The sequence below is a fragment of the Ahaetulla prasina genome, chromosome 4 (genome assembly GCF_028640845.1).
Source record: "Ahaetulla prasina isolate Xishuangbanna chromosome 4, ASM2864084v1, whole genome shotgun sequence".
NCBI lineage: Eukaryota > Metazoa > Chordata > Lepidosauria > Squamata > Colubridae > Ahaetulla > Ahaetulla prasina.
Window position 1 is genome coordinate 51,003,068 of NC_080542.1, and position 13,164 is coordinate 51,016,231.

At 36.9% G+C, this 13,164-nt stretch overlaps 1 protein-coding gene across 3 annotated transcripts in view; it reads right to left on the minus strand.

Annotated features, from left to right (window-relative positions):
* Window positions 1–10,505, minus strand: part of SH2D4A (SH2 domain containing 4A) — a 57,171-nt gene extending 46,666 nt beyond the window's left edge. For 2 of the 3 annotated variants that reach the window (XR_009154852.1, XM_058180460.1), the window contains exon 1: window positions 10,084–10,505. Coding sequence is in view for 2 of the 3 variants with exons in the window: in XM_058180460.1 (XP_058036443.1) it covers window positions 10,084–10,270 (187 nt within the window). In the remaining variant the exon portion in view is untranslated. The remainder of the gene's footprint in view (window positions 1–10,083) is intronic. The other variant, XM_058180461.1, reaches the window with a different exon arrangement.
* Between the last annotated feature and the right edge of the window lie 2,659 nt (window positions 10,506–13,164).

Sequence of the window (13,164 nt, forward strand, 5' to 3'; positions counted from 1 at the left end):
AAAACAAGATCAAACTGCAAAAAAAGAAAAAAATAGAACATAAGCCCATTGAGGTCAGTTACTGATTCATATGAACAATAGACTACTTAGTTGAGATGAAATATAGCACAAACTATTTTCATTTCTAATATTTACGGTGCAAAATAGTTGATAAATTCATTACCTCCATCTCCCTCCCCTCACCATTTGCCATAAAGGAAAATGCTTCATATTTCATGATAAGATAATTACATCTGGATGCAGGAGAGAATAAGAAGAGGAAAAATCGGTCCGAAGGCTAAGTAACCGGCTGAGGAGGTCTACAGCCTGTCTACAATTTACCAAAAAAAGAGGCTACGATATGATTGCTGTCTGTTATCTCCACTGAAATTTCTGCTTCCCTTAAACAATGTTTGTGCCTGCCATGGACCACTCTTTAAAAAATATCTGTCATGGCAGTGTCCAAGAAACTTAATCTAGTGCAGCTTGGTAGAAGATTAAGTAGGGAACCAATTTGTCTAGAGCTGCTCCAGGCCAGAAATTTGTAATTCTATTATTATAATAGCAGAATTACTATTACTATACCAGATACATTCTAGCATTTAACGAGGAGTGATCTGTTTGTAAAATCAAGGACAATATATATTGGTGGAAAAAACTAAAAAGATTTATTCTTTTTTAAAAAATGTGTTACAGTGGTAGTACTTCAAAACTCAACAGATTTGGTACTCAGGGCATTTTGGCATGAAAACATTGTTCTGGTCTTTGTCATTTACTTGGTACTTGATGCGCCAAACAGGGAGATGGCTGTAGAGAATGGACAGGAAATTGGCTATACCATAAAGATCACTGCAAAAGAAAGTGGGGGACAGCTGCAGAAGACATACAGGAAATCGATCATGCTGAAAAAGTTGCTGACATAGGAAAATGGATAGACATGAAACAAAGGGTCATGTAGTAAGTTACGAGGTTCATTTAGTACTCGTCATTTTTAGTACTCCTCATACCTTCCAAAACCAATTAACAATGACTTCTGAGGTACCCCTGTATTATAATACATTTTATAATTTGAGTATAATGGTATTTATACAATATTGATTTGAGATTATTAACACTTTAATAGTACTCCTCATGCCATTTAGATGGCTTAAGCCTTTAGAGATGCAAGTTTATATTAGTATTAAGTTTTGCATCCAAAGATAAAAGTGACTTTAATAAGCAACTGCAAAATACAACAAATTATTTGTTACTGAAGTCTCTACTGTATTACTATTTATTATTGTTTGTACATACCCTGTTTCCCCCAAAATAAGACATCCCCTGATAATAAGCCCATTCGGGCTTTTGAGCGCATGGCAATAAGGCCAAGAGCTTATTTCAGGGTTAAAAAAAATGTAAGACAGGATCTTATTTTTGGGGAAACATGGTATTAAAGATTTTTAAAATATTAAAATCTTTAATATGTACAAACAATAATAATACAGTACAGTACAATACAGGTTTTTTTTTAATGTGGATTTTTTTTTATTTCAAGGTATTTCCAACATTTATTATAGTAATGTATGACTTGTCTATCTTGAATATTATTGATTAAGTTGCATACCAACTTTAATATTTTGTACTACTACTTTAATGGAAATCAGGGGATTCTATTCACAGACTTTAGAGATTGCTGATAAAATAAACAGAGCTAAAGTACATGAACTAACAAATATCTGTAGTAATTTCATCCAGACAGAAAGTTTGTTTTAGTCATTGACCAATAAAAGTACAGGATCCGATCAGGGTCAATCACTGGGATCAGAGGTTTGTCTTCTGAGCTTTCAGACTCATGCTGGAATCCAGCTTGGAAGACAAAACCTCTAGTCCAGGGGTGTCCAAACTTGGCAACTTTAAGACTTGTGGACTTCAACTCCCAGAATTCCTCAGCCAGCTTTGCTGAATTCTGGGAATTGAAGTCCACAAGTCTTAAAGTTGCCAGGTTTGGACATCCCTGCTCTAGTCCCAGTACCAACCCAGATCAGATCGTGCAGCATGATACTGGAACACATATATTCACCTTCATTTGTAATAAAAGTACAAACAGTAAAATAAACAATACAAAACTGTCCTGTAACAATAAGAACCATTAGCAACTAACTGTGAGCAAAGCTTTCATATAATAAATTTATCTTCATCCATACATGTGTTGCTGACAGTATTGATATGGGCTAGTAGTTAATTAACTCATGCTCCTACTAAAATAATGGTAGGGTGAATCAGAGATCAAACCACTGTGTTGCCTTTGCATGTAGAAGTGTTCTAAATTCCAAAGATACCCATATGGACTCTAAGCTGATAGTTCTGCTCTTGTCTTCATTTGCCTATTTATTACAATATTTGTTTCTAACTTAATTTTGGTTGAGAAAGAAAATTTTCATTCTATTGGTTGCATTCTTGGACTGATAACCTTGACATTCTGTAAACCATTTTTCTAAAGGATAGCACTTGACCACATACTTTACTAAATATCCATTGTCCTATTTCCTCCATTCTTAAACACTGATATCTCATAATTTTATTATGCACATACATACACATATATACATGTTGTGTGTGTGTGTGTGTTTACTGCATATATGCACACACATACAGAGAGAGATATAGACATATACACACACAAAGAGCCTCTTTCTTTAAATAAGGAATATTCTATCCAAATTGTCATTTTTATAGTTCTAGCAATTTATAAATATATAAATCACAGTAGATTCTGATCTTCACTGAACAATTCTTGCTGAAGGCGTTGGAGACAGAGGTTAATGGTGAAATTGCTGAAAATAATTGTTATTATTTTCCTTATATAATTCCATGCTTTTGTCAAACTATATCTAATTAGTAAGATTTATTCTATCTTGCTTGTGGCCCTTGTTGAGCAAACTAATATTGACATATTATTCTTCCAAGAAATGGAAATCAGGGATTCTATTCACAGACTTTAGAGATTGCTGATAGAATAAACAGAGCTAAAGTACATGAACTAACAAATATCTGTAGTAATTTCATCCAGACAGAAAGTTTGTTTTAGTCATTGACCAATACAAGTACAGGATCCGATCAGGGTCAATCACTGGGATCAGAGGTTTGTCTTCTGAGCTTTCAGACTCATGCTGGAATCCAGCTTGGAAGACAAAACCTCTAGTCAGGTGTCCAAACAGCAACTTTAAGACTTGTGGACTTCAACTCCCAGAATTCCTCAGCCAGCTTTGCTGAATTCTGGGAATTGAAGTCCACAAGTCTTAAAGTTGCCAGGTTTGGACATCCCTGCTCTAGTCCCAGTACCAACCCAGATCAGATCGTGCAGCATGATCCTGGAACACATATATTCACCTTCATTTGTAATAAAAGTACAAACAGTAAAATAAACAATACAAAACTGTCCTGTAACAATAAGAACCATTAGCAACTAACTGTGAGCAAAGCTTTCATATAATAAATTTATCTTCATCCATACATGTGTTGCTGACAGTATTGATATGGGCTAGTAGTTAATTAACTCATGCTCCTACTAAAATAATGGTAGGGTGAATCAGAGATCAAACCACTGTGTTGCCTTTGCATGTAGAAGTGTTCTAAATTCCAAAGATACCCATATGGACTCTAAGCTGATAGTTCTGCTCTTGTCTTCATTTGCCTATTTATTACAATATTTGTTTCTAACTTAATTTTGGTTGAGAAAGAAAATTTTCATTCTATTGGTTGCATTCTTGGACTGATAACCTTGACATTCTGTAAACCATTTTTCTAAAGGATAGCACTTGACCACATACTTTACTAAATATCCATTGTCCTATTTCCTCCATTCTTAAACACTGATATCTCATAATTTTATTATGCACATACATACACATATATACATGTTGTGTGTGTGTGTGTGTTTACTGCATATATGCACACACATACAGAGAGAGATATAGACATATACACACACAAAGAGCCTCTTTCTTTAAATAAGGAATATTCTATCCAAATTGTCATTTTTATAGTTCATGTCGGTAATTAACCTCTTAATGTTCCACAGTTTCCCTTCAAATTTGTCCCTTAAGCAACAATTTGGTTTGGAAATGCCTGCCCTTGTTCTATGAGGATCAAAGTGAGTTGTTTGGGGAAAACAAGATCAAACTGCAAAAAAAGAAAAAAATAGAACATAAGCCCATTGAGGTCAGTTACTGATTCATATGAACAATAGACTACTTAGTTGAGATGAAATATAGCACAAACTATTTTCATTTCTAATATTCTGATGCAAAATAGTTGATAAATTCATTACCTCCATCTCCCTCCCCTCACCATTTGCCATAAAGGAAAATGCTTCATATTTCATGATAAGATAATTACATCTGGATGCAGGAGAGAATAAGAAGAGGAAAAATCGGTCCGAAGGCTAAGTAACCGGCTGAGGAGGTCTACAGCCTGTCTACAATTTACCAAAAAAAGAGGCTACGATATGATTGCTGTCTGTTATCTCCACTGAAATTTCTGCTTCCCTTAAACAATGTTTGTGCCTGCCATGGACCACTCTTTAAAAAATATCTGTCATGGCAGTGTCCAAGAAACTTAATCTAGTGCAGCTTGGTAGAAGATTAAGTAGGGATTTGTGTATATGTGACCTGGCAGATGTTTTTTATTTTATATAAGCACTTTGAATTCTGTCTTTTTTCTTAATATCCTTCCACTCTTAAAATCAGATTTTATAGTTCATGTCGGTAATTAACCTCTTAATGTTCCACAGTTTCCCTTCAAATTTGTCCCTTAAGCAACAATTTGGTTTGGAAATGCCTGCCCTTGTTCTATGAGGATCAAAGTGAGTTGTTTGGGGAAAACAAGATCAAACTGCAAAAAAAGAAAAAAATAGAACATAAGCCCATTGAGGTCAGTTACTGATTCATATGAACAATAGACTACTTAGTTGAGATGAAATATAGCACAAACTATTTTCATTTCTAATATTTACGGTGCAAAATAGTTGATAAATTCATTACCTTCATCTCCCTCCCCTCACCATTTGCCATAAAGGAAAATGCTTCATATTTCATGATAAGATAATTACATCTGGATGCAGGAGAGAAGAAGAAGAGGAAAAATCGGTCCGAAGGCTAAGTAACCGGCTGAGGAGGTCTACAGCCTGTCTACAATTTACAAAAAAAAGAGGCTACAATATGATTGCTTTCTGTTATCCCCACTGAAATTTCTGCTTCCCTTAAACAATGTTTGTGCCTGCCATGGACCACTCTTTAAAAAATATCTGTCATGGCAGTGTCCAAGAAACTTAATCTAGTGCAGCTTGGTAGAAGATTAAGTAGGGAACCAATTTGTCTAGAGCTGCTCCAGGCCAGAAATTTGTAATTCTATTATTATAATAGCAGAATTACTATTACTATACCAGATACATTCTAGCATTTAACGAGGAGTGATCTGTTTGTAAAATCAAGGGCAATATATATTGGTGGAAAAAACTAAAAAGATTTATTCTATCTTGCTTGTGGCCCTTGTTGAGCAAACTAATATTGACATATTATTCTTCCAAGAAATGGAAATCATATTGTATAAAAATATAATAATATTAAATATAATTTATACAATAACAATATAACTGCTTTAACATCAATGAAATTATCAGTAATCCAAAGTATGTTCAGTTTACCAAGTTCCTCTACCATCCATGTCCACTTCCATCTGGTTGACTCTTTAATGGAACGGCAAAGTGGCCTCCAATATTTTACATGCTCAAATGAATTTAGAAATTATATAAATTCCATAAGGAATTCAAAGGCACCCATTTAGCCTTTCCATTAAAAAAAAAAGTCAAAAGGACATCCAATATTTTTGTAGTACTACTTTAATGGAAATCAGGGGATTCTATTCACAGACTTTAGAGATTGCTGATAGAATAAACAGAGCTAAAGTACATGAACTAACAAATATCTGTAGTAATTTCATCCAGACAGAAAGTTTGTTTTAGTCATTGACCAATAAAAGTACAGGATCCGATCAGGGTCAATCACTGGGATCAGAGGTTTGTCTTCTGAGCTTTCAGACTCATGCTGGAATCCAGCTTGGAAGACAAAACCTCTAGTCCAGGGGTGTCCAAACTTGGCAACTTTAAGACTTGTGGACTTCAACTCCCAGAATTCCTCAGCCAGCTTTGCTGAATTCTGGGAATTGAAGTCCACAAGTCTTAAAGTTGCCAGGTTTGGACATCCCTGCTCTAGTCCCAGTACCAACCCAGATCAGATCGTGCAGCATGATCCTGGAACACATATATTCACCTTCATTTGTAATAAAAGTACAAACAGTAAAATAAACAATACAAAACTGTCCTGTAACAATAAGAACCATTAGCAACTAACTGTGAGCAAAGCTTTCATATAATAAATTTATCTTCATCCATACATGTGTTGCTGACAGTATTGATATGGGCTAGTAGTTAATTAACTCATGCTCCTACTAAAATAATGGTAGGGTGAATCAGAGATCAAACCACTGTGTTGCCTTTGCATGTAGAAGTGTTCTAAATTCCAAAGATACCCATATGGACTCTAAGCTGATAGTTCTGCTCTTGTCTTCATTTGCCTATTTATTACAATATTTGTTTCTAACTTAATTTTGGTTGAGAAAGAAAATTTTCATTCTATTGGTTGCATTCTTGGACTGATAACCTTGACATTCTGTAAACCATTTTTCTAAAGGATAGCACTTGACCACATACTTTACTAAATATCCATTGTCCTATTTCCTCCATTCTTAAACACTGATATCTCATAATTTTATTATGCACATACATACACATATATACATATTGTGTGTGTGTGTTTACTGCATATATGCACACACATACAGAGAGATATAGACATAACATCTAATTAAACATTTAGGCACATGCTGGTCATGAAAAATACTATTATCCAAGCCCTCAATTATCTTAACTGTTATTTCAAAGCCATCTGCAAAACATCTTCATGAAATTAGATAGGGAGAAATCCCTCTATCATAACCAATGGGTATCTTGAGGGAAGGAGACTTAAATAGTCCTGTTTTATACCACAAATTCCATCTTTTATGATACATAAAACTGGCCAATGCCTAAATAAAAAGTACATTGATTTTGACCATAACAATATGTTTTTTAAAAAGTCTCCTGTGAAAATGGATGCCCCCAGCGGCCACCACCTCCCTGCTGCCCGTTCCGTCCACCGCCGCTGTTGCCCCCAGCCTCTTCGTCCCAGTGGCAGGGGAGGTGGTGGGAGGTATGAAAACGGGGAGCCCCCAGCCCACATTTGCTTGCCCACCCATCCAGCTCTTCCTCCTGCCACCCATGGTAAGTGGCGACTTGGTGGCTGTGAATGGACAGAGGCAACTTGGTGGTGGTCAGCTGGCAGCAATGAAGTGGCTGCACCAAGGCTCAGTGGCTAAGACACTGAGCTTGTCAATCAGAAAAGTCAGCAGTTCGGCAGTTTGAACCCCTAGTACAGGTGTCCTGTAACAATAAGAACCATTAGCAACTAACTGTGAGCAAAGCTTTCATATAATAAATTTATCTTCATCCATACATGTGCTGACAGTATTGATATGGGCTAGTAGTTAACTCATGCTCCTACTAAAATAATGGTAGGGTGAATCAGAGATCAAACCACTGTGTTGCCTTTGCATGTAGAAGTGTTCTAAATTCCAATGAATTACTTATTCAATACAAGTACAGGATCCGATCAGGGTCAATCACTGGGATCAGAGGTTTGTCTTCTGAGCTTTCAGACTCATGCTGGAATCCAGCTTGGAAGACAAAACCTCTAGTCAAGTACCAACCCAGATCAGATCGTGCAGCATGATACTGCAACACATATATTCACCTTCATTTGTAATAAAAGTACAAACAGTAAAATAAACAATACAAAACTGTCCTGTAACAATAAGAACCATTAGCAACTAACTGTGAGCAAAGCTTTCATATAATAAATTTATCTTCATCCATACATGTGCTGACAGTATTGATATGGGCTAGTAGTTAACTCATGCTCCTACTAAAATAATGGTAGGGTGAATCAGAGATCAAACCACTGTGTTGCCTTTGCATGTAGAAGTGTTCTAAATTCCAAAGATACCCATATGGACTCTAAGCTGATAGTTCTGCTCTTGTCTTCATTTGCCTATTTATTACAATATTTGTTTCTAACTTAATTTTGGTTGAGAAAGAAAATTTTCATTCTATTGGTTGCATTCTTGGACTGATAACCTTGACATTCTGTAAACCATTTTTCTAAAGGATAGCACTTGACCACATACTTTACTAAATATCCATTGTCCTATTTCCTCCATTCTTAAACACTGATATCTCATAATTTTATTATGCACATACATACACATATATACATATTGTGTGTGTGTTTACTGCATATATGCACACACATACAGAGAGAGATATAGACATATACACACAAAGAGCCTCTTTCTTTAAATAAGGAATATTCTATCCAAATTGTCATTTTATAGTTCTAGCAATTTATAAATATATAAATCACAGTAGATTCTGATCTTCACTGAACAATTCTTGCTGAAGGCGTTGGAGACAGAGGTTAATGGTGAAATTGCTGAAAATAATTGTTATTATTTTCCTTATATAATTCCATGCTTTTGTCAAACTATATCTAATTAGTAAGATTTATTCTTTTTAAAAATGTGTTACAGTGGTAGTACTTCAAAACTCAACAGATTTGGTACTCAGGGCATTTTGGCATGAAAACATTGTTCTGGTCTTTGTCATTTACTTGGTACTTGATGCGCCAAACAGGAGATGGCTGTAGAGAATGGACAGGAAATTGGCTATACCATAAAGATCACTGCAAAAGAATGAAACACAAGGGCAGTTCTTTGTTCACCATGAAACTTTCATTTCTGAAACCTCTACAAGGAAGTCTGAACAAAGTTTCTATTCATCTTTACTTCTGAACAGTGAGAAATAAAATAAAATCACACACTAAGATTCTGCAGTGATAAAATTCCTCTAACTCCAGCTTCAGTATTCCACTGAAAAGAATAACATGTTTCACACCGTAAAGAAGAGGGCAAAGCATTTGCATTTGCTTTTCTAAGCCAGGAAAGTTACTTCTAAAATGACTCACTGTCACCTTTGTTATTTGTACTTTTGAGTGGAAAGGGGTGGGGGATGCTGGTGTGATAAGCAGGAATGAAAAGTAAATAATTTTGGCTGATCCCGACTCTGTCGTAAGAATTGGATGCCTTATTTCTTTATTGCCTGTTTTTTAATATGCATCATGTAGCTTCAATCACACTGTGTTACTTTTTATCATACCTGCAGCCATCCCAATGGGATCCTCTTCCTGTTGATTGTTGCTAGAATCAACAACGTGATTGTTGAAAAAAATGCTTGATTGCAACATATGTGGCATAATATCATATCACAATCAATGGGATTGGTTGCTAGGAAGCCTCACCATATTGCTAATACTCCCTCCTTTCCACAAAAACTTCACATGTACATGTACTAGAATATGGAAGGGCGATGTTAGCAATTTACAGTATCTCATTTCCTTTTTCTGTGGAATAATGCTGAAGGGGTTGGTTTTTTTAATTGCACCAGAAGTAGCTCAGGTGGAGAGCTCCCCATTCTTTCTGCAGGCTACTCTTGGCCAGCTGAACTGGCTTATTGTGTTCTCAATGTCCTGCAGGAAGAAGGAGGAAAGGTAATTGACAGGTCTGCTTCAAAGTGCTTGAGAGGGATGAGAACTGGACAAAGTGCCACGTGGATGGATGTTCTCTACGAGGAAGCTATGAAAAAGTCTTCCAGTCAAATTTGCTCAACTTCGCTGGTCAATCTCACTTCATACTTAGAATTTAGGAAAAAGACTCACTTATCTAATCAGCTGGTTATTCCGATTTAATTTTTAATGATTTATGTAAAAGCACACATCATTTAAAGCTACAGAATATTGCTTTTTTTCATTCAATAACATCATCAAAACGTATCCTATGGCAAACTTTGAGTCAATGCTCGGAAAGTGAGATAAAATTCTGGACAAGAAATAAGAAAGAAAATGGTCATGCACTGACCTTTCTTCAGTATTGGCTTTGGGGTGGTAGCTACTGCTTCTCTTTCTTTCCACCTTCTGACCTGTTCCTGCCTCATCTTGAAGAACAATATCTGCTTTTGCTCTTCGTTGAGCTCAGCCAGGAGCTCTGGATCCACATACATGTCGGACAGGATCTGCTTCAGCATGGCTGGAAAGCCTCCCGGCATGAATCAGTGCTGGCCCTGTGTGCGAGAGAATCACGTCACTCTCCGCCACTTGTCCAGACACACACGAAGCACTGAAGGAGAGGCACAAGTCTACCCGCAGCAGGAGTGCAGGTTTTCCACATGGCAATTACAGCCTTAATGTCTGCAGCCCTACTTTAAGTCAGACTTCTTGCAATGGTGGAAAAGAAAACTAAATAACAACCTGAGAAAAAAACAGGAACTGCATTTCACAGATAGTCTCCAGGATTAAGGAGAGTTTAATCAGAACAGAAAAAAAGGAGGGGAGAAGACTGCCTTAATCTGATACCACTTCAAACCACTCCCCTAAAGTTGCAGGTGTGGCTTTCCTCTCTCTGACTCAGCAACCAGAAAGTTAATGTACCAGTCACCGAAAAGTGAACTCTCACCCTCAGTTTAAGAAAAGGAGCTCTGACAACCGAGCAAAGAAGAGAATGCCTATGAACAAAGTGATAGCAGCAAAAGGAAAAGAAATGCGATGCCTTTCCTTGTCAGTTTTCTTAGCCTTTCCTGGCTGGTGAAATAAGTGGTGCCAATTAAAGATTCTGGTCTTTAGTATCAGTAGGCTTAGGGTAGCTGAGATTTATATAAACCATAAGATTCATAAACTTATAAATTTTATTAAAATCTATAAATTATAAATCAAATTAGTTAATGTATTATATTCTAAGGTGGGGAGAGAAAGCTAGAGTGAAGACTGAAAATATTAGGTTGTTTCAGTGGCTACTATGGGAGAAAGGGAGAAGTAGGAAGAGATGGGGGCGGGGAAATGACTCATCTAGAGCACTTCTAGAAGTACAGCAGAAGACTTTCATGAAGAAAAACACCATACTCTGTTACCATACTTTGTAGGTTCCACTTGGGATGTTAAATTTGTACCCTATGACTATCATTAAGTGTTGAAAGTATTGTACCTTGCTGAAGGTATCTTTTCTTTTATGTACGCTGAGAGCATATGCACCAAGACAAATTCCTTGTGTGTCCAATCACACTTGGCCAATAAAAAATCTATGTGGTCACTTAAAGCCAACAACAACTTCATGGCACATAATCACTTAAAAGATACCTGCAGTATTATATCACTCTCTATGTTTTGCATATATTTTCAGCCTGCAGGAAAATCTCCAGATTCTCTGCAAAAGAATGAAACACAAGGGCAGTTCTTTGTTCACCATGAAACTTTCATTTCTGAAACCTCTACAAGGAAGTCTGAACAAAGTTTCTATTCATCTTTACTTCTGAACAGTGAGAAATAAAAATAAAAATCACACACTAAGATTCTGCAGTGATAAAATTCCCTCTAACTCCAGCTTCAGTATTCCACTGAAAAGAATAACATGTTTCACACCGTAAAGAAGAGGGCAAAGCATTTGCATTTGCTTTTCTAAGCCAGGAAAGTTACTTCTAAAATGACTCACTGTCACCTTTGTTATTTGTACTTTTGAGTGGAAAGGGGTGGGGGATGCTGGTGTGATAAGCAGGAATGAAAAGTAAATAATTTTGGCTGATCCCGACTCTGTCGTAAGAATTGGATGTGCCTTATTTCTTTATTGCCTGTTTTTTTAATATGCATCATGTAGCTTCAATCACACTGTGTTACTTTTTTATCATACCCTGCAGCCATCCCAATGGGATCCTCTTCCTGTTGATTGTTGCTAGAATCAACAACGTGATTGTTGAAAAAAATGCTTGATTGCAACATATGTGGCATAATATCATATCACAATCAATGGGATTGGTTGCTAGGAAGCCTCACCATATTGCTAATACTCCCTCCTTTCCACAAAAACTTCACATGTACATGTACTAGAATATGGAAGGGCGATGTTAGCAATTTACAGTATCTCATTTCCTTTTTCTGTGGAATAATGCTGAAGGGGTTGGTTTTTTTAATTGCACCAGAAGTAGCTCAGGTGGAGAGCTCCCCATTCTTTCTGCAGGCTACTCTTGGCCAGCTGAACTGGCTTATTGTGTTCTCAATGTCCTGCAGGAAGAAGGAGGAAAGGTAATTGACAGGTCTGCTTCAAAGTGCTTGAGAGGGATGAGAACTGGACAAAGTGCCACGTGGATGGATGTTCTCTACGAGGAAGCTATGAAAAAGTCTTCCAGTCAAATTTGCTCAACTTCGCTGGTCAATCTCACTTCATACTTAGAATTTAGGAAAAAGACTCACTTATCTAATCAGCTGGTTATTCCGATTTAATTTTTAATGATTTATGTAAAAGCACACATCATTTAAAGCTACAGAATATTGCTTTTTCATTCAATAACATCATCAAAACGTATCCTATGGCAAACTTTGAGTCAATGCTCGGAAAGTGAGATAAAATTCTGGACAAGAAATAAGAAAGAAAATGGTCATGCACTGACCTTTCTTCAGTATTGGCTTTGGGGTGGTAGCTACTGCTTCTCTTTCTTTCCACCTTCTGACCTGTTCCTGCCTCATCTTGAAGAACAATATCTGCTTTTGCTCTTCGTTGAGCTCAGCCAGGAGCTCTGGATCCACATACATGTCGGACAGGATCTGCTTCAGCATGGCTGGAAAGCCTCCCGGCATGAATCAGTGCTGGCCCTGTGTGCGAGAGAATCACGTCACTCTCCGCCACTTGTCCAGACACACACGAAGCACTGAAGGAGAGGCACAAGTCTACCCGCAGCAGGAGTGCAGGTTTTCCACATGGCAATTACAGCCTTAATGTCTGCAGCCCTACTTTAAGTCAGACTTCTTGCAATGGTGGAAAAGAAAACTAAATAACAACCTGAGAAAAAAACAGGAACTGCATTTCACAGATAGTCTCCAGGATTAAGGAGAGTTTAATCAGAACAGAAAAAAAGGAGGGGAGAAGACTGCCTTAATCTGATACCACTTCAAACCA